The sequence below is a fragment of the Rhamphochromis longiceps genome, linkage group LG3, assembly GCF_057381845.1.
Source record: "Rhamphochromis longiceps isolate RC_006_pf linkage group LG3, R_longiceps_female_GT1.1, whole genome shotgun sequence".
Lineage (NCBI taxonomy): Eukaryota > Metazoa > Chordata > Actinopteri > Cichliformes > Cichlidae > Rhamphochromis > Rhamphochromis longiceps.
The window spans coordinates 57,345,614-57,370,290 of NC_140559.1; the positions used below are offsets into that span (position 1 = coordinate 57,345,614).

Below are 24,677 nucleotides of genomic sequence, written 5' to 3' on the forward strand. Positions count from 1 at the left end.
TTATTGTTCATTATGATACATGGTTCATAATGAAATTCTGATTTTTAAAAATAGGGAGGCAGCCCAAACAAATTAATCATGAAAACTTTTAAAAACTAGTTTATTTCAAGCACACTGTGGTCTGACTTGATCCAGATATTTATATTACATTACCTTGAAATAATTTCTTCACAAATGCAGAAATTTAACCGTATTTGGGACCACAACATTCACAGTTGATCCTTTGGGTTCTGCAGATAGCAGAGTGGGGTTCCCGTGGATCAGCCTTGTTCCAGGGCATCCCATCAATACATGACTGGATTGAGATCTGGGGAATTTAAAAGGGCCCAGTCAGTCCCATAAGCTGCATAAATGTTAGAAATTTCCTTTTATTTTATTTGAAATAATACATTCCACTCTAGCAACAACATTAACTTATTCTATGAGTATATTCCCACTTTTGATATCCACAAATTAATGATTTAACGTGAAAATAAACAACAATGATTCGTTATATGCATGGTTAGCTTTGTCTCATGAAAGTTCATTTATAACAATATAAACAGTCCAATTCAGTGAGCAGTTTATCCTAACTAGCATTTAAATATAGATGTACCCAATTTTCTTGGTCCAGAAGTCTCCAAGGTGTTCACGTTTCACTCTAAACAACAACCCTGAAGCTATTTAAGCTTTAGCAAACTAATTAAAAGGCCCTAAATAAACTGCTGCTTTCAATAATAGAAATTTATGTGCAAGTTAATGGCTCTAAATTGTCAACATTTCCACGCCTTTGGCTTGGGAATTGCAGATGCTTTTACCCACGGACCATTTGATTTCTGTGTGAATGAAGTCCCCTGCTGCCACCACCATCTTGCCTTTTGGAGAGGCCAGCATGATGCATACTGGGAATCGAATTAACCAGGTCTCTTGGCAGGTTTAATGTAGCTCTCTGTGGGGATATTGAACAAAATAATGAAGGGAATATACAGCATGATCTGTATCTAACCTGCAATGTAATTGACTAAGTCCCAGCCAAGATAGCCATCTCTGAGCTTGCAGGGCAATTTATAGTCTGCACCATTTAAGCTATGTAGAACTATTGAATAGTGCAATGAAGCTCATAACAATTGTGAAATCTGCAGGAGATCATTTTTATACAGTATGCTTTTTAGAAACAGATTCTATTATTTTATTATGACATCAAATACTGGCTCTTAAGCAGTGGTTCTGAGCACTGTAAAATCTAATTAGTTCCCAGAACTCAAAAAAATTGAGTAAAGCTTAGCTAAAAATGACTAAATTAGGACAACTTATTTATTTTGAGTACTCTGTAAAAGCTCATTTGTTTCCAGAACTCAAAAAAATTGGATCAAGTTTACGTAAGATGACCAAGTTAGGGCAACTTACTCATTTTGAGTACACTGTACAGCCTTGTTAGTTCATTTAGAACATTTTTCAGAAACTGATTTTATCCTTAATGGCTGTGCAATTATTGTAACATAGAGTTTGCTTATGTTGTTAAATAAAGGCTAGATTTGACATTAACAGATGCCACAGATGTTCAAAAGCTGCCACAAAGCATGAAAGAAAATGGACGTCTCCGAAAACATAGGAGCTTTTTTGCAAATATGTGATGTCTTGATAAATCGAGCAGATATTTGAACTCTACACAGCTACATTCTCGCCTGAAAATATCTTAAAATTTTATTTTGTGACCCAGAAAAAGTAATAAGTTTTTTAGCCGCGCTCCTCCGCCATTGCCGTGCTTACAAGTATGCACAGGCTCCGACAACCGGGGACAAATGTGATCCTCCTTTTCCCCAGACTACCCTTTCTGGGTCACAAAATAACCTTTTAAGATATTTTCAGGCGACAATGTAGCTGTGTAATGCTCAAATATCTACTTAATTTATCAAAATATCACATATTTGCAAAAGTGCTTCCATGTTTTCGGAGAGCTCTGTTATCCACCAGCACGATAGCTGACCGGGAGGACAAGGCTTGATAGAGTCCAGGAACACAGCTAACTCCTGGCTTATTGTTTTCAACCCCCCCTGCACTCTTTTGCTACTCAGGTTAAACATGATATATAGTTAGTTAGTTATGGCTATGGATTGAAAATACCCCCCACATCCCACCCTACCCCTAAGGGCGACACCTCCCGAATAATTTTGTCTGGGCTCTTATCTTCTTATCTCACTTTTTTATTTCAAACAATCAACAGAAAATTTCACAGACATATTTTCTGTAAGGTTTTTAAGGCTGTGGTGTTAATTTTTAAGTAACATGAGCCCAGCGGCAGCAGCAACGCTAGGCTAACACTAACTAGCTAGCAAGATTATAAATCTGGTGCTAAACTAAGAGAAGCCACAAAATCAGTTTGAATAAGAGTAAACATTTACTCACCAAGTCATTGTATCAGGTAAAGATCCACAGCAATGACAATAATCTCTTGAGCTGACGCTTCTCCAAGTTTGCTCAACTTATTCCATAACAAATGCTGGCACCATGAACATGCGGACTGATCCGAGAGGGAGGAGGACGGTAGTCACGTGGCATTTTCAAAACACATCTTTCATCCTTCCGCCCTGAGAAGCGAAACTTCCAGCTTACTTAGTTTTTCTAAGTTAAGACCACTCAAATAAACTGAGTTTATCAGCATTTTTGCATAAAAAGTACTGGTAACTTATTTAAATCGAGTTCTAATAAGAAATTGTCTGTGAAAGTTCTCAGTCATCCAGGTCATCGTAGTCAAAGGAGCTTGCAAAGAAAAGCGTCTGGACTTCTTTAAGTTACTTGAAGACGTTTCACCTCTCATCCGAGAAGCTTCTTCAGTTCTAAGGTCAAATGGTGGAGAGTCCCAGATATAAACCTAGTGGGAGTTTCCCCCCACAGAGGGACAAAAGGACCCCCTGATGATCCTCTAATCGCCTGTGCCAAGGTGTGAAACTGGGTGTGGGTCCCAATCAGCCAGAGTTTCGGGTGTGTTCATTGTGAAACCTGGCCCAACCTTATCATGCGAATTCCTGAGGTCAGATGGCCCAGGATGTGAGTGGGCGTTAAGGCGTCTGCACTCTAAAAAAAGATCTGCTGGCTTAACGTAAAAAAATTAAGGTAACAATTTGCATGGATCTTTTTAAGTTACTTCAGCTTAGCCACTATAGCGTAAATGCCACAAGAGTTCTCTACTTAGGCAAACTCTATTCCTTACGTACAAACAACATGATTTGCTTTGTCCTCTACAAGCTTAATTAAGTTGAACCAACTTAATTTTAATTGTTTAAAAATTACTCCATTTAGTTATTAAAACTTATTTTTTTACTTTTATTCTACTCAGAAATATCCATGCAAATTGTTACCTTAATTTTTTTGAGTACTAATAACTTACAATAACTTATAACTTACAATTATACAATAAATTACACATTGAAATTCCAGTTTTATGATCAAACTGTTTATTAGAACACCAGTCCACCATTCCAGACTCATTGACATTTCAATAGCAGACAAAATTGTTGCCTCCATAAAATAAATGACATAAAACACCCCTGTAAATCTGTCTCAAAAAGACTAAACATTTTGACAGTCATGCTCTGATTCAAGTTTGTTTGTGTTAAAGTGATAGTTTAGGTTTTTTTAAGTACGAAGTACATTGTGAGTATATTACACACAGTAGACAACAGTCAGCACATTCCTGCCACCGACACACACAATAGGCTCAGTTTGTTTGTGTGACTTTGGTAAATCTGAACTAACCCGAACTAACACCAAAGTCACCAAATAACACAATTACACTTACTGATCAAGGCAGCAGGAGACCAAATTGCTGTTTTTGTCCATGGACGCTGGTGGGCCAGAGCGATTGAAACAACAAGCAGTAGAACTTCTCTTTCCCCACAGAAAAGGCTGTCTGATAGCAAAATAAAGCAGTAAACATATTCTTGATATTATGTACATTTAAACTGACATCAGTTTTATTAGGATGGAGGCTCATCTTGCGTGCCGGTGGCCCCCGTCTGCTTCTCCGTAGGTGGAGCTTACTGACTGCCATGTGTGTAATACACTCACTATACATATGTACCTCATACAGCCTCACTTCAAAAGACCCGAGCAATCCTTTTAAAGTGCATTATTTTGAACTAGGTGTACTTAATGCTCAACGCTCAACTTTACACCTACTGCCTACTGTACAGTATGTAACACAACACATTGCAAACAACAGTGGAACATTTCCCGTTTAATTTGAGGATAGCCTCACTCTTCACATTTTTTAGTACAACAGTTTACTTTTTAGTGACATTACCTTAGGACTGGCTTTCAGATCATCCAGCTCGAGGAATATCTTTTGAAACACTTCAAAAGTGTTTTTCAGTTCTTTTGGGTAGCTGAGGTTGAGTGCATATATCAGCCCCATTAGCAAGGCACAGGCTCTGGGTATATCCAGGTCTGCTAGGACTTCTGTTCCTTCAAGTATGATCCTTGCGCTGGCTGGATCAGACGTTGTGGCACCTCTGGTTACAATCTTCATCACTTCATTGGTAATATCCCCGCCACCATCCTGGTAGGTCAGAATCAATATAAATGTTTTAAGTAATCATACTTATACATGAGAGTAACACAAAATAGGGCTGCAACTAACAATGTTCTCGATTATCTGATTAGTTGTTTGGTCCAGAAAATGTCAGAAAATGGTGAAAAATGTCAATGTTTCTCAGAGCCCAATATGATGACCTCAAATGTCAAACATATTCAGTTTGCTGTCATAGAGGAGTAAAGAAACCAGAAACCATTCACATTTATGAAGCTGAAACCAGAGAATTTGGACTTCTTTTTCTAAAATAATTACTCAAACCGATCAATCAATTATCAAAATAGTTGCCGATTAATTTAGAAATCAATTAATAATAGATTAGATCGTAGCTCTAATACAAAGTATAGTCATGTCTGATTTACCTGCTCTTTGAAGAGATCCTCCTCCTTTTCCCTGAGATACACCACTAAGCCACGGATAGCGACCTCTCGCCTTCTCTCCACAGAATCGTCCTGTGAATAAGAAAAAGAATGTCGAACTGCTCTTCGAGGAGGATGGGTTTTTGATAATTACATCCAAAAAAAAAAGGATTGACTTTATATGGCCTGAACTGTACCAATTATAGATTTCCAGTGATAATCAAAGTAATAAATTGATCATTTCAAAGAGCTATTTCTCTGAAATGATCAATTCATGAACTTGAAAAATCCAGGTAACAAATAGAAAAACTGGAAAATCTTGCAAATTACTCTGCCAATCATGATCCACATCACCTATAATTTGTTTTATTATTAAGTATTTATAGTTTTAATTGATATTTGTGCCTCAAGCTCTAAACAATAATTTGACATAGTTGAGTTGTAAACAGCTACCTTTTAAGACTCAGTATCACCTATTGGGGAAAAAAAGTGGATTATCCTATTTGAGATAAACTACATTTCATTCATTCATACCTCTAGCAGCATGTTCTGGATGCGCCGAATGCACATTTTTGCAGCCCCTCCTCTTGAGGACCGCAAGGACATTTTCTGAGAGTACTGGTCCAACTTTGCCATGAATGTTGTCTCCAGGTTAACAGTGGTGATCCTTCTGAATTCTTGGTTTATATGTATAAAAAAAAGGCACAAACAGTTTAAATGACTTTAACTTGGGTGATTCAGAAGGCTGTAGTACAAACAACTTGTGCTACATCAGCATTATAGTAAATTTTAATTCATTGTTTTTGAATATTCAAGATGAAAAACAAGAAAAATGCTTGTAAACTACTGCAAAGAAATGGGCAAACTACACGCAATCAATATTCACACTTTTTTAACTATAGTCTTTAGTCTAATCATTATCTCACAGGAAATCCTTATGACATTAAAAGTTAAAACTATGTATATTATTTTTAGTGTTGAGTTTCTCCTAAAAGTTGCTTTATGTTTCCAAATCAAAGATATTTTTTCTCAAGTGATACAACTGCGCTTATGTATCTGCAGTTAACACACCAAAAGAGCAAAATTATATTTTATGTGCTAATGCACACTCAATGTAATGTCATTAAAACAACTAGTTTATGAATGTTACTTAAGATCTTTCCTGTGGCGTTTCTACAACATGGCGTTAGCTTCCTCGCCCGCGTTTTTTGACTGAACTTTGACACAGGCTGTTCTTCAACTAGGGCTCAATTAACAAACTTCAATCTCACATAAAAATAACTCTAGGACTTAACTTCGATGCATTTTGATGTTTAAACCGAATGTATACTCAGTAACCTACATTTGTTTAGTCATGAATGTAAAACGGCCCAGCCTTTAGCTGGTCAAACCTTCATCAACGCTGCAACGATTTCAAAGTAGAAAGAAGAAAAACGTGTATTACCCTGTCTTTGCAGAGTTAAAACTACTGCTACAGAAGCTCAGTGTCAATTAACACCATTTGGCTGCCACCGTAAAACAAAACTTAACAAAGACTTACGGTCGAATTACTTCACAAGTTAGCCAGAAGTGTAACGTTACTAGCTTATCACCACCACTCGCCGAGGAAGAGTTTAGTGTTGTGTAAAAAGGATTTCTTGCAGTGCGTGTTGATAGAGTTAAAGTTAGAGTTATTAGCTGCTGTGAATAAAACAAGGCAAAAAATTGTACTCACCACAAAGCTTTAATGTTTGATAACGTTCCGTACAAAATGGCGCTTCTCCGCTTTCTCTCTTTGCCTCCGTTTCTTTCGATCAGTGGTCTGAGAGCACAACATGTCCGGGCAAGTCAGCCTTGTACTCAGCTTTTAAAGGACGCTTACGAGATTTTTAAGTTGTATTAACTGAATACACTTTCATGTTAAGTTAACACAGAAATGTCTGTTCAAAATCGATATATTACTGAGCTAAGACTGTTTTCTTTCTTTTCATTTCAACCAACTCATTAAATTAAGTTATCAACTGATTATAATGTGTACATGCAACAAACTTAATTTTTTATGCAGAAAAAGCTATTGATTTTAAGCTCTACTTACTAACCCCATGAATCATTTTTTAGAGTGTGGGAAGGGATCTCAAAACTGGATTATAGATGGCAGAGAGTTGGTGTCGTAAACCCCCGCCTCTGTTCAAAGATGGTCGCTCACAGTGGACATAGATGGCTTCTTTCACTCCTCTTTCAAACCATCTGTCCTCTCTGTCCAAAATGTGAACATTGGCATTCTTGAAAGAGTGTCCTTTATCCTTAAGATGCAGATGGACTGCTGAGTCTTGTCCTGTGGAGGTGGCTCTTCTGTGTTGTCCTTTGTGTCTTCCCTGGTGAACTTGATGTTTTTATCCACAGCGTTAATGTGCGCAGTGAAGGATTCCACTTCTTGTGTCTTGATTTTGACCCAGGTGTCGTCCAGATATCTGTACCAGTGGCTGGGTACTCTTCCTTTGAAAGAGCCAAGAGCCTTCCTTTCCACTTCCTCCATGTAAAGGTTGGCTACAATAGGTGACACGGGGGAGCCCATGGCACAGCCATGTTTTTGTCTGTAAAAGCCTTCGTTGTATTTGAAATATGTAGTGGTGAGGCAGAGGTCTAACAGTGTGCAAATCTGATCGGGTGTGAAGTTGGTCCTGTCCTCCAAGGAGCTGTCTTCTTGTAGTCGTTTTCTGACAGTCTCCACGGCCTCCAGTTTTGAGATCCCTTCCCAGACGCCTTAACGCCCACTCACATCCTGGGCCATCTGACCTCAGGAATTCGCATGATAAGGTGGGGCCAGGTTTCACAATGAACACAAAACATAAAAATCCTCTTTGAACAGAAAGCACTTTTTAAAATACTCTACTGAGCTGAATGAAGTACGGTATAAAGTACACACACACATATATATATATATATATATATATATATATATATATATATATATATATATATATATATATATATATATACACACATATATTTAACCCTGGAGAACACATGGGGTCAAATTTGACCCCATGGTTTCCCTAGAAAACCAATGCTACCTGTATGACCCCATGGGTTCTCCAGGTATATATATATGATATGCCCATATGAGGAAACAGGGTCCCAGGAGGCTAAAAGGAAATGGGCTCACTGAATGCTCACTGAATATATATATATATATTCCACCTGTAAAAGCACAAGTATTAACACCATATGGTTCCTGTCCCCAGTCTGATTTGTCAAACAAACAAAAAAAAAACAAAAAAAAAAAAACCATTGCCCACTGCCCTTTATAATCAAACTAAATTTAAAGTCTCTGTAGTCTCTGTCATTTGAGAAACAGAAATAAGTCCTTAACTCGAAACAGAACAGTAAAAGTGTATGTATGCAAGCAATACATGCCAAATTATGCACAAATGAAAATACACTGTCACAATGTGTGCAGATGCTACTAATGCATTATTAGTAGCATCTGCAGTGAATTACTTACTAAATTATCAGTAGCTTGACATTCTGCCAGATGTTAAACAAAGATACCTGCAGTTTGCAAAACAACCTGTTAATGTTTTATGTTCATATCGCTTCATGTACCTCTGCAATAGGTTGGCCAGTCTCAACAAAACTTTGCATGAACATCATCACACATACAGTGATTGTTAACCTCTACACCAATCAGGCATAATTTTATGACCCACAATGAAAGAAGATGGTCTGGTCTGATGAATCATGTTTTACATTATGTGGATTGCTGGGACCTGTGCAGTGGTTACCTGGGGACCACCAAGGTCCACAATAGGAAGAACGCTAGCCAGCCAGATGCTTTGGTCTGTGATTTGCTGGAATAACTTGGGCCCTTCTATCCACCTGGATGTTACTTTGACAGCTACCTAAGCATTGTTGCAGACTATGTACATCCTGTCATGGAAACTGTATTTCCTGATGGCACTATAAAAGCCCAGCCACACAATAAAAATGGTTCAGGAGTGGTTTGAGGACAACGACAATGAGTTTGAGTTGAGTTGAATAGGTGTAAACTTCGCCTTCAAATCCAATCAAGCATCTATGGATGTTCTGGACAAACAAATGCGATCCATGGAGGCCCAACCTCAAAACTTAAAGGAGCTGTTGCTCTCCTTTAGAGATCATATACAGCTAAAAAAAAAAAAAATATGAAAGTAGGCAGCAATTTAAAAAATGCTCCTCTCATATTAGAAATCAGTCAGTATCAGTCAATACAATATCACTAGCAATAAAATGTACTTAATAATTTTAACACTGCAAAAATGTAATATTCTATATAATATTATATGTCCCTCTAATACTTTGATGCTCTTAGTTTACTTACTTTACTTACCTGATTGGACTAATGGCGACAATGTTGAGCTACATTAAACAGTATCTATACACCTGTTGCTGAGTGAACCAGCTAGCTAGACAACTAACATTACTTCCAGTCATTCAATGTCAGATGTGAAGAGAGGCGGTGATGACGATAAGAACAGAAGAATAGGAAGAGAAAAAAAACTCTGATGTGATAACACATTTCAGTAGTGTTGGTCATATCACTGATGATTCCTTTTAAACGTATAAATGTATAGACTGAGTTTGACAATAACACAGACGGCATAATTATAGTATCATAATGTATCATAGTTATCCAAGTATATTACTGTATAAAATAGAGAATTCACACACAGACTTTACTGAATCATTTTTGATATGCCTTGGCACAAAAAAAACTGTGACTAGTGAAACAGGCAATGAGTACAGTGAGAGAGACAACAAAGAGTGGAAGAGGCGAGGGAGAGAGAAATGAAAGAGAACACAGGTGAGGTAAAAGATGCAACACGAAGAAAAGGAGGCTGAATGAGCCCACGAGATAAAGGGAAGAGATTCAGAGGTCATCAAGCAGAACAATACTGGAGATTGTACATTGTACTGTGAATCGCTCACTGCAACATTTAACCTGATTTTCAAGTTTTACTGCTTACATCTTAAAATTGTCACATTTAGATCGAACAAAAAGAAATGAAAACTTTGTAACAAGTTCATGGACCATACAAAACTAACAAGTTCAGTTGTTTAACCTCAGCATTTCTAAATCTTCAAATAAGGCCGGCCATAGGAATAGGAAGTAAGAATTTTATTTTAGACAGTTAAGTGGTTTTCTGTTTTTCTGGTTTGTTGTTGTCTTTGCTTTTTCATCTGAAGAAGCAAGAAGAAACAATATTTTAGTTTAAATTCTTTCTCCCAGAAGATGGTTTTGTTCAGTTCTACATTTCATCGCTAAAATTCATTGCACAGAATGATACGGGTATAAAGACGACTGTTTTCATATTAAGCTACTGGAAGTGGAAAGTGTCTCTGTCCATCCATCTCCTTAAAAGCTTCACCAACTTAAAGCTGCAGGGCAGTCTGTCCCAACTGATTTGGGATAAGACTTTTAAGCGTACATCTTAGGCAGACAGTGAGACTATCACAGGGCGAATAAAGAGGACAGCTCAGAATCATCAATAAATCTAACATGCGTGTCTTTGGGAGGAAACTGATGCAGACATAAGGAGAACATGCAAACATGCAAACATGCTCTGAACCTAGAACTTTTTGGTGTGAATCACAGGCGCTAACAGCTGAGAACCACACCAACCCTGAACCTGAGTTTATATGAAGTAGTTTGAAAAAACAAACAGTGATGTGACATTTTCAAGCTATCATTTTAAACAATAATTCCAGTATAAAGATGAATATTTCCATTTAGGTTCAATTTCTTTTGTTTAGAGCCAAATCACAACAACAGTTGCCTTGTTAATTCAATAGAAGCAAAATTGACATTAGAAGAAGATTTAAAGTAGCATTCTTTGATCTTGGATTAAGATGCTACAACATTTACAAAGCATGACTTCATCCACTTAGAGTTTTTATCCTCATTGTACACCCCAAGGGATCATTTAAAATTTAGCAGTGACCTCTTTCACCCTTTTCCAAAGCCTGGGAATAAGGGGCTAGCTGGCTTGAAGCCTGCAGGGTTACTGCAGAGACATTAGGCCAGGATGACAGAAGTCCTCACACAGGCAGAAATTTCTCCTGACACAGCAGCAGGCGAAAATGGATGGAGCTCTACAGCAGCTGGAATCTGCTTCATACAGTCCCCACCGTAAAGCCTGGGATGAGTAGTTGCTTGCGTCATAAACGTTTTCTTTTTTGTATCTTCAAATAAAAAGCTGTGATAGCCGTCACAAATGGATTCTAAATAGAATCTAATTAAAACTATTCATTAAAATATTAGAATTCATAATATTCAACTGGTTAATTTGTGTTCTCTCGGTCATAAGTCATAATCACTTTCATGATGCTAATGCTAATTGACAGGGCTGGACTGAGGCTACCTTGCATGACCTTCACCGTGTCCCTTGGGTAAAGCGAATTGCAGAGTGTGAGGTGTGTGACAGTCCCAGTCGCTGTCTCCCCCCTTCAGAGATTGATTTGAGGCCTGCATTGAGTTTCCCAGGCTAATCATGCCTCATTATTGGCAGCTTCACTTAGAGAAACTGACAGGTCACATCATATGCCCAGACAACTCCCACTGTACCATGCAGTGGAAATGCTGCCTTTCATAAAATGGTGTACATGAAAAATTCTTTTATTATAAGTAATTCTTTTTTGACTATGAAATGCATGATACATTGTTACTTGGCCAACAGCAAAAGTCATAATTTTCCATGCAAAATCCGGTAAATAATATCAATATCGATAAATAATATCTTTTCAGGAAAAAAAATTGCTAAAACCAACCCTACCGCAGACATGCACGAGAGCTTCATAAAATTAAAAAGGTCTGCATCCGGCGTAGAGGAACCAGGACACCCTGACGAAAAGTGGGCTACTAGAACAAGACTGCATCGGTGGGCAAGAGATGAAAATAGGGCGCTGCTGGAATGCTACTACGCAAGTAACCCTTTCCAACGGGGTTACTTGCGGATCAGGGACCTATGGAATTTTCGATACCCAGCATCCAGATTGACAGTGAAACAACTAGTAGCTCAGTGTTCCAACATTCAGAAGAATCTCACAGCTAAAGATTATCAATGTACAACACAAATGCTACAGCAAGGGGGAGCCTGAACAAGTCAGGGGGGAGACACCAGGAACAACATTCGAGATCCAAGAGTGCAGTCCTGGGAACAGCTAAGATACTGTGGAGGACCCTCAAGCTGCCAGGCCTCTGTTAGAGGACCCAAGCTTGAAGGACAGACTACCTGCATGGGCGAGAGGGGAATTTATTAATACATATTGTAAGCCTATAAAAATGGCACATATGAAATGGTTTTAGGTTACTTTACAGATAATGCAAAACTAAAATGTAGTTTAAAAAAGGACTTTACAAAATTATATCAGAACATATAAAATAAGAACATGAAATAAACTTGACATTAGAGCTTGACAAAGCAGTGCAACAGAGAGAATTCCATCAGTTAAATGTATTTTAACAGTGCAAGTGTAGGTGTTAAACAATAATGAATGACTTTTGTGCAGCAAAAACCCCTGAAAGTAAAATATAGTAATTTAAATAAAACTTTCTCTGTTCTCTTTTTTCTCTCTGTCTCTTCCAAGTTGAACAGTTGACCTTGACTTAAATATATCTGTCTGTAGGCAGTATTCACAAGCAGGACGTTAACAGTGTGGGTTGGCTCAAGAATTCCCTCCTGTGACTTTGTAATGAAAACACAGATCAGTGCCGTATGGCAGTGCACAGTATGACACAACATGTGCCATATCTTTGTAGATGACAAAATGCAACACAATAATAGGCACAATAATAAACAGCTTTATGTAAAAATAAATACGCCTGAATTTGATGGTAACTTTTCTGTCTTTTAACCAATATATTTTTTTAGTAGGCTAGAGTATGCAACTTACTCCCTTATCTTATTCATAATATCATTCCAACCATCTTTTTTATTTCATCTAAAAGAATAATTGAAGAGATCTGTCATTTCAGATCTGGTTGGCTAATTTAATGTCAAGGCTTAGCTTCACTTATAGGACAAACAAAAGCCCATCCTAGGTCCTGTATTTGTTGTATTTCATGATGCATCAGAGAAAACAAGGTTGAAAACCACTTTATCTTTAGACTTGATAAAAAAAAAAAATGTGTAAACATGTCGTACATATATCCAATCCAATCCAACTTTATTTATAGAGCACTTTAAAAACAACATGGTTGGCTAAACTGCTTTCCAGTAAAAAAAAAAAAAAACAGCGATAAAAGTTAAAAACTATACGTTGAACAGACAAAGAAAATTAAATAACAATAAAATAAATAAATAAATGAGAAAAGATAAAAATGAATCAGTAAATATTAAAACATGAATAAAATAGACAATAATAATATACAATAATAATAAATAAATAAAAATAAATACAATAAATAAAATTAACAAAGTAAAGAAGATTAAGAGCGACTAAAAACTGACTAAAACTGCAAGCTGACTCTGGTACTATTCCTAAAATGTCTTGGAAAAAAGGTCTGCTTTTAAAAGTGATTTGAAAATTTCAAGTGTTGGGGCCAGCCTAATATGGGGGCAACTTATTCCATAATTTTGGTGCCACAACAGCGAAAGCTCGCTCCCCCCAGTATATTATACATATATGTATAATTACATAATTAGAGGGAAAAAATCATGCCCAAGGAAAACCTAATAATTGCAGATCACATGTAGTGGATTCCAAAGAGAGATAAATAGAATGCTTATATTATGCAATATCAATTCAGCTTTTATTATATAAGCACTACACACTGTAACGCAGCACCCTGCACAATGAAAGCCTGCTTAGTTTTTATATAACAAGTGCACACTACATGTTGCAGTGGAAAAGTCCCATCAGCAATTTGTGGCGGGGCAGCTGTTCTCTCTGATCACAGGTTGTTGTTTTTTTAATAAACTTTTTTAAAGCAGACAACTTTTTTTAGTGGAAATGCACAAAATGAGGTAAAGGGAAATTGATTAGTTTGTTCTTGTTTATTTTTGTCTCTGCATCACACCAAAAGAGTTCTCTAAATGCTGCACAAACACCTCAGCCATGTTGTTAATTCTTATATATAGATATGAAAGAATAGAAGCCACATTTTTTTATTCTAATTCCCAAAGTGATTATTTTATCATTAAACAAAATCAACCTGCACAGTGTCGTATTACTGACAATGATAAAAGTCTCAGGGCTACAGCCTGCTGCTAGTTCAATTAAAATCCCCCTCCAAAAGTCTTTTCAGGGAGGAACTTCTGTGGAAATATTACAAGATCACAATCCATGAAAGGTTTCTAATTGGTACAGTGCAAAGGGTGGATGCAGTAATGCAAATTCCTTATTTCAGTATGCCTGCTGACTTAATTAAATCACAGGGACAGATACAGTATGCACTGTTTATACTGCTTTGAGATAACAGGTCAAAGCTGAAAAAGCTGGCGGTTATTATCAAATACTGTTTCAAATACTATTTTGTATCCTTTACAGTTACGTGAACTTTTGTTAAAACAGTTAATTGGCATATATCGTTAGCTTCATAGCATAAGTGCCTAAGTCATTGACTTAGTCAAATGACTTAGGCAATTATGCTATGAAGCTAACGATATTGTTAAATGATGTGTACAGATAATTGTGTAAATTAAAAACTTCTAATTGCAATAATTTAAAAAAGCTTGTTATATGTAATTATAGTAAACAGCAAAACAAAGAAATGAGCAAAAAAACAGCAGAGAGACAAACATAGAGAGACACGACTTCAAGGAAATTTTTTAAAAATGATCATCTCGCCTCTACATTTCCATTTCATTCCTGTATTGAATGCTCATAGATATTACATGAAACTTTTGTATGGAGGGTTTTAATTTTAATTCAATTGAGTCCAACAGTTGGGATGTGTACATACAAACTTTGATACTAAGGCACTACAGACATCTGAGAAATGAGCTGTGGTTTGAGGACACCAAAGGTGGCTGTTTATCAAAAGGTCACTTAAGTAGTACATAAGATTTGCTATTATATCAAGAACCTCAGTATGATCTCTCGTATCAGGGAATGAAGGAGATAAAATATAGTCATATTACCAATGTACGTGCGTTGGCTTCTTTCTACAGTCCAAAGGAATTCTCATTGGATGAGAAAGTCAATGTTTTCCAATGACAGACTATCAGCCTATTCAAGGTGTACCCTGTCCCTCACCCTGCTGCTTATGTTGGATATTATGTTAATAAAAAAAGATGGACAGAGAAGCTTTACATTTCATCCAGTTTGAAATTTGTGTGTGGATCTGAAAAACAATGAATAAATTAAATTAGATTTTTTTTTTTTTTTTTCAAATCAAAGCGAGCTTCTCGTGGTAGCACAGCTGCACCTCTGCTGCTGCCCATTCAAATTACAGAAACCGATTCTAGCCTGACAGGTTGTGCAGTGGTAACCACTCATCTGTCTGATTCTTACTTCTGAGCATAACTAACAAGGCAGCATGAAACTATCCCTCAACAACACATTTGGACTGTGAAGTGTTGTAGATGAGTTGTAGATGTGTGTTAGCTCTGTGATAGACTGCCAACCTGTCTGGGGTGTATCTTGCTCTTTCCTCTGTGACAGCAGGGATTGGATCCTACCCCATCACCCAATAACTACTTAAAAATAAGATGCATTTATGGGTTGTAAAATATAGAAGAAGGTATTTGACGTTCTCATTTTCAACAGTGACTGTTTCATAGTTGCAAAAACACCAAATATGTCCATCAGCTGACCTGTAATAAATGGATGCCATTAATGTTGAGTGTAGTTGTGTGAACTTGGTAATTATTTATATGTTGGTATTAGCCTCACTTTCCCCCCTTTTTTCCTTTACTTTCATGAATCTTTGGTGTGCTTGTTATTTCCTCCAGTGGTGTGAACCTGTTGTCCCACCATCCTCTGCTGCCTGGGACTAAATTTGTTGTTCTTATTTAGAAGGGAATTTAATTGAATTTGGACCATTGGGTATTAATCTTGGGTCACTGTGGTCAGGAGCTGGAAACTGGATGCAGGTCAGGTTTTTACATGTTGTAGTTAAGGTCACCAGGGGTAAGCGAAAGGAGGAGTAAATAGGGTAGGAGGAAGGGCGCAGCGGCTAACTGAGTAGCAAAGTACTAAGTACCCTGTAAAATACCCTAAAAGGCAATAGAAAAATGATTATGTAATTAAATAATATAGGGGCAAAACAAAACAAACAAACAAAAGCAAACAAGTAAAATTATGTGGATTAAGAGTGATTAATAGGAGAATCAGTTGCTGGCACACGGCGGGGAAACTGGCAAAGTGAGCGGTATCATCGCTCTGATCGATTTTGAAAAGGTTTAGGTTTAAAATCATCAGCAAAGCACTGCAGGTGACCACAACGGTGGGAAACAAACTTGCTATTAAAACTAATTACCAAATACAGAGACAGCTAAAGACTGTCTCAAAACTGCCAGCACTAGTTTTAGCGTTAAATCAGTTTAAACTCTAGCAGCAGTCTTCTTCTCTGCATTGTTATCAGTTACCTATACTGTGAAAACATCAGACTTGTCAATATGCGATGAATAAAACTGAAATAATTTTTAAAAATAAGTTTGTTATATTTTTGTTGTGTTGTTTAACTATTTAAAATAAGCCCTGACACTTACCCTGTTATATTACCAAGAACGTCAAATGTGGAAATCCTCAGCTTCTCTCACCTTTTTGTCTTTCCATCTGTTTTCGCTATACTCATCTGCACTCAGTCAGTGAGGGAGTTGATAATGATGAGGCTATGATGGAGGCGGGGGTGGGGTTTTATGGGGAAGGAGGGGGGCAATGAGACAATCAGGTGATGAGTGTAACAGAGGGAGAATGATAATGACCAGTGAGCCGTTGCTCTTCACTGCTCTTCGTTACTACAGGTGCTGCGCTTTCATAGGGAAAATCTGCAGAGCATGCATGTACTGTAGCATCTCATCTAGTCCCTGCCTACACATGGCCTCAGTACTCTCAGTTCAACAATAAAGATACAACTATGGAACCCTCAAGGGACCAAGAATTACCACACAAAATATCAAAGGGATCCTACAGTCATAGAATTAATCATTTCCTCCTGTGACACACGCATACACGCTTATTGAGATGAAACAGTCTTGCTTCGTATCTTATTTCTAGACTCTTGCCATTGTTCTGCTGTAAAACGCTCATGAATACTCACTCTGTGATGAAAAGAAGTGAAGCTGAGGAGTTCAGAGAGCAAAGAGTTAAAACCACAGTCTTGTTCCAGAGTTTCTCTAATGTTCTTGAAGCATTTAAATGTAAACTGCAGCATATATTTAATAGTCTGCTCAGCAAAGAAAGGAAAAAAAAATAGCTCCATCTGGCTGACCAAAATGAAATGTAATGAACAAAAACAATCATTTCCTCTTTCCCGGTTCTCACTCTGTCCTGGGGAAAATGATATTTCAGCATTTAGTAAATAAAAGAAAAAAAGTGAAAGCTAATCTCTTTGGTGGGAGAGAAGGACTGACTAATGAAACATGTTGACACATGTATTAGAAGCTGCCATAATTGAATAAGGGGATTTGGAGAAGAGACAACATTATTAAGATACATGGGGATTTAAAAGTGTGGAAAACAGAGGCAAGGCCAGCTGAGTCAAACCAGTGCCCACAAGCATCTCCATCAAGCTGTCTTAAATTAAATATGCCAGATGTGTTTCGCGTTTGCCTTTGTGTGTTCATGTGTAACTGTTATGCTTAACCGATCTAAAATAAATCAATTGTAAAAAAAAAAACCCCAAAACATTTGAATATTGGTGGCAAAAATACACACATTCATTACTTAGGTAGAAGTATAAATGCATGTGCTAAAAAAAAGTACATATTGTCAACTGCCTCCATATGTCAACAGGAAAATTTGTATTTCAGCAATACATCAAGTATACATTCAATATCCTTTCAAAAATCTCTAAAAAATAAACAAGGACTTTACATGTTAGCTTTAAATTTCCAGTTGAACAAATGTCACTGAGCAGCTGTTATCTTAAAAAAATTATCTCTGCTAATCTCCGGTCCTGTATTTCCTGTACTTTCTTCATATCTCATTTTCTTCTCTCTCCGGGGAATCCAGCAGCTGTACCTTTAGCTACCTGACACACTGTGTGACAAAGTGCCCAGAAACAGCTTGTTTGGTGATATTTGTCGAGCTGTTAGAGCATTGCATTTTCTTTATGCTCGCTCCTCTTCTATAGTTAGATGCTGAAAGTACACACAACTCAAGATGATTGGTATATGATTGGTATATGTTCAGAGTCAATCAACTAAATTTAAGTTGAACAGACACCATTTTATTTTAAATCATTTTCTGAGTGTATTTATGGAAAAAGTAGCCATAAAAATAAATCCTTCTGTAAGTACAGATACCTGAAAGTTTTACTTATTGGTACTTTGTCCCACCTCTGTTTCTATACAGGTTTGTTCAAATATGTTCCAAGATATATATACCCAACAACAACAACAAAAAAAAGTTAATCAAATACTCTTTTATTAAATATTACTGTGATATTAAAGATGAATTATTAGCAAAGAAAAAGAGAAAAGCTGTGTCACAAACCTCAAATAAAAACATTGCTGTAATGCTTCAAACGGTGTGCAGTGCAGGACCTCCACAATGGACTTTGTTGTCTCAATTCCTGTTTACCTTGTGCAGATTCTGAGTCATGCCACCTGAAGAGCTAGACAGACAACTCTGCAATGATTTGATGTGTTAGTGATGGGCAGGAGGAGGAATACAGAGCACTAATGGATGATTTGGTGCAGTGGTCAATATGAATAAGACCAGAGCGTTGCTGATAGACTTCAGATGGAAAAGGACAACTACATGTCTCTTGTCTGTCTTGGGACATGACTTTGATATAGTGCAAGTACCAGGACATCCACACTGACAACAGGTTGAAATGGAAGATCTAAACACTTGCTGCACATAAAAAAGTTATGAGCAGGCTTCATTTCCTGAGGAAGCAGAGATTCTTACAGCAAAATCGGAGCTAGTGTCACTAGTGACACCATCAGATTGAATCAAAACACTGAAGGTTTTGAATCAATTCTGTTAAAACTTTAGATGTGTAGCATGGGGTCATATTAACAATCCATTAAAATTTCCCTGACATCTTCCAAGGTTTTCAAAGTCAACTTAATGTCCATTGGTTGAAAATTAACAAAAAGCCTTATAACTTAAACCTGATTCTCACAACTATGGTGTGTATTGTCAACATATTGAAAGTATAAAGATTTAAAATATCATGATACATTCTTTAAAAACCCTGCTTAAAATTCTACTGCCTTTGTTTATATTGGCAGCATTTTAAAAATGACACTGGACTATGGTGACTCTAAATATCATGTCACATTTGACCTCTGACCTCACTTTTACATTTTACATCTGCCTGTCCTTCAAGTTGATCCCAAAATTTGTTGTCTTTAAAGAAAGTATTGCCAGGAGACAGACCTGCCTAGTTAGAAATATATACTGTGGTAATAAAAATAATAATAATATTAATAATAATATTTAATGAGCTCAAGTTATTCGTGTCCAGTTATTCACAAATTCATCATTCATTTTATACTCTGACATAATGTTTGTTTAATCAAAGTAAACATCTGTCATGCTACCCTTACGTGATTTAAACTGCACGCAAAAATTAATATATGCAAAATACAATGCTATTCCATTAAACGTAAATACTGAGTAAGCTGCTTTGGCAGACGTTTGAACTCTTTGAATGCTTCTCGTTAATACTGTTGTTATTTCAGCTTTTGTAACAAAGAACTTCCCAAAAGAAGATAAATGAATTATTTCTCATCTCATCTTCATTAAATGAAGAGGGCAGATTTTATCACAGTCTAAATTCATTTTTTATAAGACGTTTTATATTGAGTTCTGGGCCATTCTTTCAGCCTGTCTCATTTAACTAGAATTCAAAACATGCATGTAATGACTCATATTCATGCACAGTGTGCTGTGTTCAGCCTCTGCTGTAGGAGAGTCGTATGACTGCTTTAGAGTACAGTCCAATATTCAAGTAAAAAAACACATTTGATGAAATGAAATGTAAAGTCAGGAGGAAAATAATTAGAAAGCTTCTTTTTCAAAGTAGGTGAAAATTCAAAATCAAATTCAAAATAGAAAAAAATGTTTAGTCTTTCTTTGTGTTTTTTTTTTGTTATTTTATTTTAAGTGCTTCAGCTCGGGAACCTGGCCCCAGCAATGCTGGATGCTTTTTCTGAATCATTTGCTTGGCATGTAATAAAAATCTTTAGACTTTTGTGTGCAGGTAATTGATTTCACATCAGAGAAGAGTTGCATAATTAACTCTCACAGTTTCCAGCAGAAGCTTCACACATTTCTTTATAAGGCTGCACCCAGGTATGGTTCCTGATGTGGTATCACGCAGGTGTAATAACACATAGTGACAAAAGATGAAAGAGCACAGTTCTGGATACAGACGTGTTCCTCCCACACATGAGCTGAGATCACAGAATATTTTACTCAAGTCTTCAGCTTTGTAACGAAGCCCCACCTGGCCTAACATGTACAATTCTCTGACTGCTCTCTCCTTCCTGCTAAGACTATTTCAGTCATGGATAATCACACTCTTTTCCAAACTTTTTCTCCCACTCACCTCCTGTTAACCCTGCACTACATGACAGTTTAATAGTAAAATATAGCAAAGGTGAGATAATTCACCTTGATGAATTACACTGTTCACTTTAGGATTGTTCTCTTAATAGCTAATGAATTTTCCATTTCTGAACCAAAGTACTAAACTGATTTACAATAGAATTCACTTGCAAGTTAGAGATGTTTTCTTATATTTCTCATATTACATTTTTTTTTAAGTACACGTTTGAAAAGATAATGCATTTCTCAAAGCAATTCAGCTGAAAAAGTGTGGATTTTAAGCAGCACAAGAATGCTTTTTTAAGCACACAGAGGGTAACATGGGGGAGTCTTTTGTGTTCTCTGCCTCAGCACTCAGTGCAGTAGTAGGTGGTAGTGACTCGGAGCATGTTTCATCATTGTGAATTTTTTTTTGTGAGCATTTTGCACAAACATGAGCCTTACGTGATCTCAAGTCCACTGCTTTCCTGACAGGAAGCAGAACTGAGCTTGTTTTCATGCTTGGGTGCATTTTGTGCAGGTGGAGCAAAAGGACTTCGCTGCTGCATCTGTCATGAGACAATGTATGCAATACTCATTTTAGACAGAAGGATTACATTCCTGGACATATGATGGAGTTCAGGACAGGGTTTCAAATATCTGTTACTGATAGCATTCCCTTGTGTGCCAGCAGCTGCTTCAGTTTCAATACTGTATTTCCCTCAGCTTGACCAGTACCTTCACTCTTCTAATATTTAAACTCTGGAATCAAGAAACATTGCTTGATGAGTCATTATACCATTTCCCACACTAGCACCTATCAAACTCTCTGTTCTTGCATATAATCACAGTAAAGACATGTAGATATGCTGTCTGACAATACCTTATAATTAATACTAAAATTAATTTTACATAAACATCAATACTGCAGTACTAACCAGATGATTTTCTTGAATCCAAATCAAATATGTGTGCATTATCAAGTAAAATATAATCTAACATTAGCTAGCATTGTTTACTTACCAAGACACTTGGCCAGCTGTTAGCTACAAGAGATATGTAGCTAGTCCATCCAACCATTCATTCTCTTCTGCTTATCCTTTTAAAGCACAAATGGGGGCTAGAGCCAATTGTAGCTGTCATGGGGCAAAAGATGGGCTGGACAGGTTGCCAGTCTTATGAAATTCATTTTGTTAATTTGTATAAAAATATAACCATTAATTACTGTTGTGCACATAATAGCACAGATCAGGTTCTGCAGAAAGAGAATCCTTTTGCTGGTCATTATCTTTCCTATCGAGGGCTACACGGTTTTAAATTTCTCTTCAAGCATTTGAGAAATTACTCACAGTGACCTTGTCCTCTGAATAACCTCTTTACATAGCAATGATCAAAGCTACCCGTCTTATGTCCAAATTGGCTTAATTGGGCAGATGATTTGTGTAGTTAAAGGTTTTTAGCATATTACTGATGCTTGGTGAACCAAAATAATTCTCTCTAGTTAAGAGTGCCAATGGTCTGGAGTGGATTTGGTGCATTTCCTCTTTACTCTCTGCAAAAAAGTGAACGCAAGATGTTAAGTCATTAGCTCCTTTTCACACAGTCTGGTATTTGGTATAATCTCATAATGCATGTTGAATAAAAAAGCGAGATTTAGCTGATGAATAAAAAAATGAAAAAATATATTCCACCATATTCCCCTGAGAGAATCCAAAGACTTTTTTTTCCTTGCAGATGAAATGGAAGCCCAGTGGGAGAGAGGTGGTCAGAGTCTTTCTAAATTAAATATTTTACACTGGGCAATATGCGCCACCTCAAATTTGCCCCTTGCTAATTTTCAGAACTCACAGGGCAGTGGGTGGTTTTGTGCTCGCCGGAGCGTACAAGCAGAGGCAATGAGGCAAGTGGAATAACATTAGAGCCCCTTATTTGAAACTGCAATCCACGGAGCAGGTAGACGGGGTGAAGAGCAGGGTGAGTGCGAACTGGAGTTTCTGTTGACGCCTCTAATCAACAGCAAAACTAATAACTGCAGCTCTAAATGTCATCAAAGATATTGGGCTACTTTGGCAAACACCTTCTGAGTTTGCACAAGAAATATCAAATTACAGAATCAGATCAAAACAAAAATGACCCTTTACAAGCACCAGAGGATGGAGATAATATAAGGACAAAGGAGGAGAGGGACTCAGGAGGGGATTTGGATGAGGGCTGTGTTTCAAAAAAGACAGAAAATAAAAGAGAACATCAAATGAAGCTGTTTGGCAGAGGACTAGGCCTTCATGTTGTCTGTGCATTTATGTCAGCGGAGAACAAAAGAGGTGCTGTGTAAGTTATATACTTGCTCAAACATTTCCATGAATAAGATATTATAGCTATTTCTCTGTGTGCATAATTTGCACTCTCAATTCCCAGTTTACAATCATTTTCCATTCCACTGATTAATCAAAAGCATTTGGTTTTGGAGAAAAAAAATAACCATTTAAAAATTACATGTGCATATTGGTATGCCTGTGACATTAAATGTGCAAACAGAATAGGCTATGAGCTGTGAGAGCTTCCCTTTCAGCTCTGATGGGGCTGTCAAAACTGATATGCACTTTTAATTTAATTTTACACTCATTCCTTTTACAAAAACAAAAACAACTTTCACTGATGGCAAACTCATGCAACAGGCCTACTTCAGCTTCCACAAGTTGTTATGCTTATTTCACCTGCACCACACAAAGCGTCTCTGTGTGAGTATAGATTTTTACAACAATGCCCTCCTGAGGAAATTCAGAGTAAAACAGTATAAGAACAGGAAGTGCTCATGCAAATTCTGTATGTATATAGTCATCAGTTATTCTTTCTATTATATTATTGTGGTTTTGATTCCACATTGCTTAATTAATATTCTTACTAGTATTCCAGTATTTACATGCACAGACACAAGTGTTTAATAGAGAAAGCATCAGTGTTCAGGCTTGGACCCATTATGTTGTTGCTTGAATTTAGGGCTTATATGCATAATATATAAATAGAATCCATCTTGATTCTCAAGTGTCAAGAAAACGCATCTTATTCCAATCTGGGTCATCAGTGTTTTTACTGTCTTTTTGATAAAGCATGTGTTGAGAAGTCTGATGATGTTCACAAGTAGCATAAGGCTTTGCAGTAGAAGTATAATCAGCAGTCTGTGACCTTTTTTGCCCTTCCCTAAAACAAATAGAGCAAAAATTAAAATTACTGACATGACATTTATTCTGGCCCTTTCTTAACTTTTTTTTGAAATTAGAAAATCATCCCTTGCCCTACTCCTACTTGTTCTTTATAATTAATCATTTCTCCACAGTAAGCCAGTTAGGATGATAAATGAGAGATGGGTTGACTGTACTGTAAAGGATTCCTACCAAGGAGATGTGGTAAAATGAAAAATGTGATCATTCTAAAGAAGCCAGGTTATGTGACTTTTTGAAGGTAGTTAAGGGTAGATGCATTCACATAATTAGAATTTTTATAGAAAAAAAATGACTGGATTTTTACTTACTGCACATTTTCTCTTAAAACTGAGGTTATATATTAATAGAAAGAGGAACTTGGATTTATCCTTGAGGAACACAAGGACTAATGAGAATACATTAAAAACATGGGATACTCATTGAAAAATGAGCATTTAATAAGCATTTAATTCAGTTAATTAGGAGAATAAATAGAATGCCCAAAATGACAGATAAGACATGTGTTATATTGTTGTTTAGAATTCTCGGGAGTTCTACAAATCATGTAACAGAACAGTTCAAGTGGCACTTAAGTGCAGCATGAAGGGATTATCATATTATTCAAAAAATGGTTGAATTGTCTTTTGTCCAAAAACACTGAAGGAGAGCACATTGTGTCTCCTTGAAAGGAAAATATTCACTTGATATAAATGAAATGAAATATGGATGACAAATTAACAGACACACATGTGAACTTTTTCTTCTTTTTTTTTTTTTTTAGCTGCTACAGTGAGGATAGGGTTTGCTTTTTTCTGCTGTGGGCAGCTTTAGCAGATTTGGGTGGATCCCTTCTCTACTCCACTTATCCTATAATTCCTGCCC

The 24,677-nt window shown here is 36.8% G+C and overlaps 2 protein-coding genes across 3 annotated transcripts in view; one reads left to right on the plus strand and one right to left on the minus strand.

Moving 5' to 3' along the window:
• Positions 1–24,677, plus strand: part of nrxn2b (neurexin 2b) — a 655,677-nt gene that overhangs the window by 118,260 nt on the left and 512,740 nt on the right. The window lies entirely within an intron of this gene.
• LOC146675440 (uncharacterized) lies at positions 3,226–6,859 on the minus strand. 2 transcript variants are annotated; one of them, XM_085400467.1, is made up of 4 exons: positions 6,644–6,859; positions 5,464–5,606; positions 4,933–5,022; positions 3,227–4,537 (listed from the first exon to the last, which is right to left on the minus strand). In XM_085400467.1, the coding sequence occupies exons 2-4, from the start codon at positions 5,563–5,565 to the stop codon at positions 4,250–4,252; spliced, it is 480 nt and encodes a 159-aa protein (XP_085256593.1). In that variant the 5' UTR covers positions 5,566–5,606; positions 6,644–6,859; the 3' UTR covers positions 3,227–4,249. The 2 variants fall into 2 exon arrangements, with proteins under 2 accessions (XP_085256594.1, XP_085256593.1); XM_085400468.1 differs by lacking the exon at positions 6,644–6,859 and having other exon boundaries at positions 3,226–4,537; positions 5,464–5,600.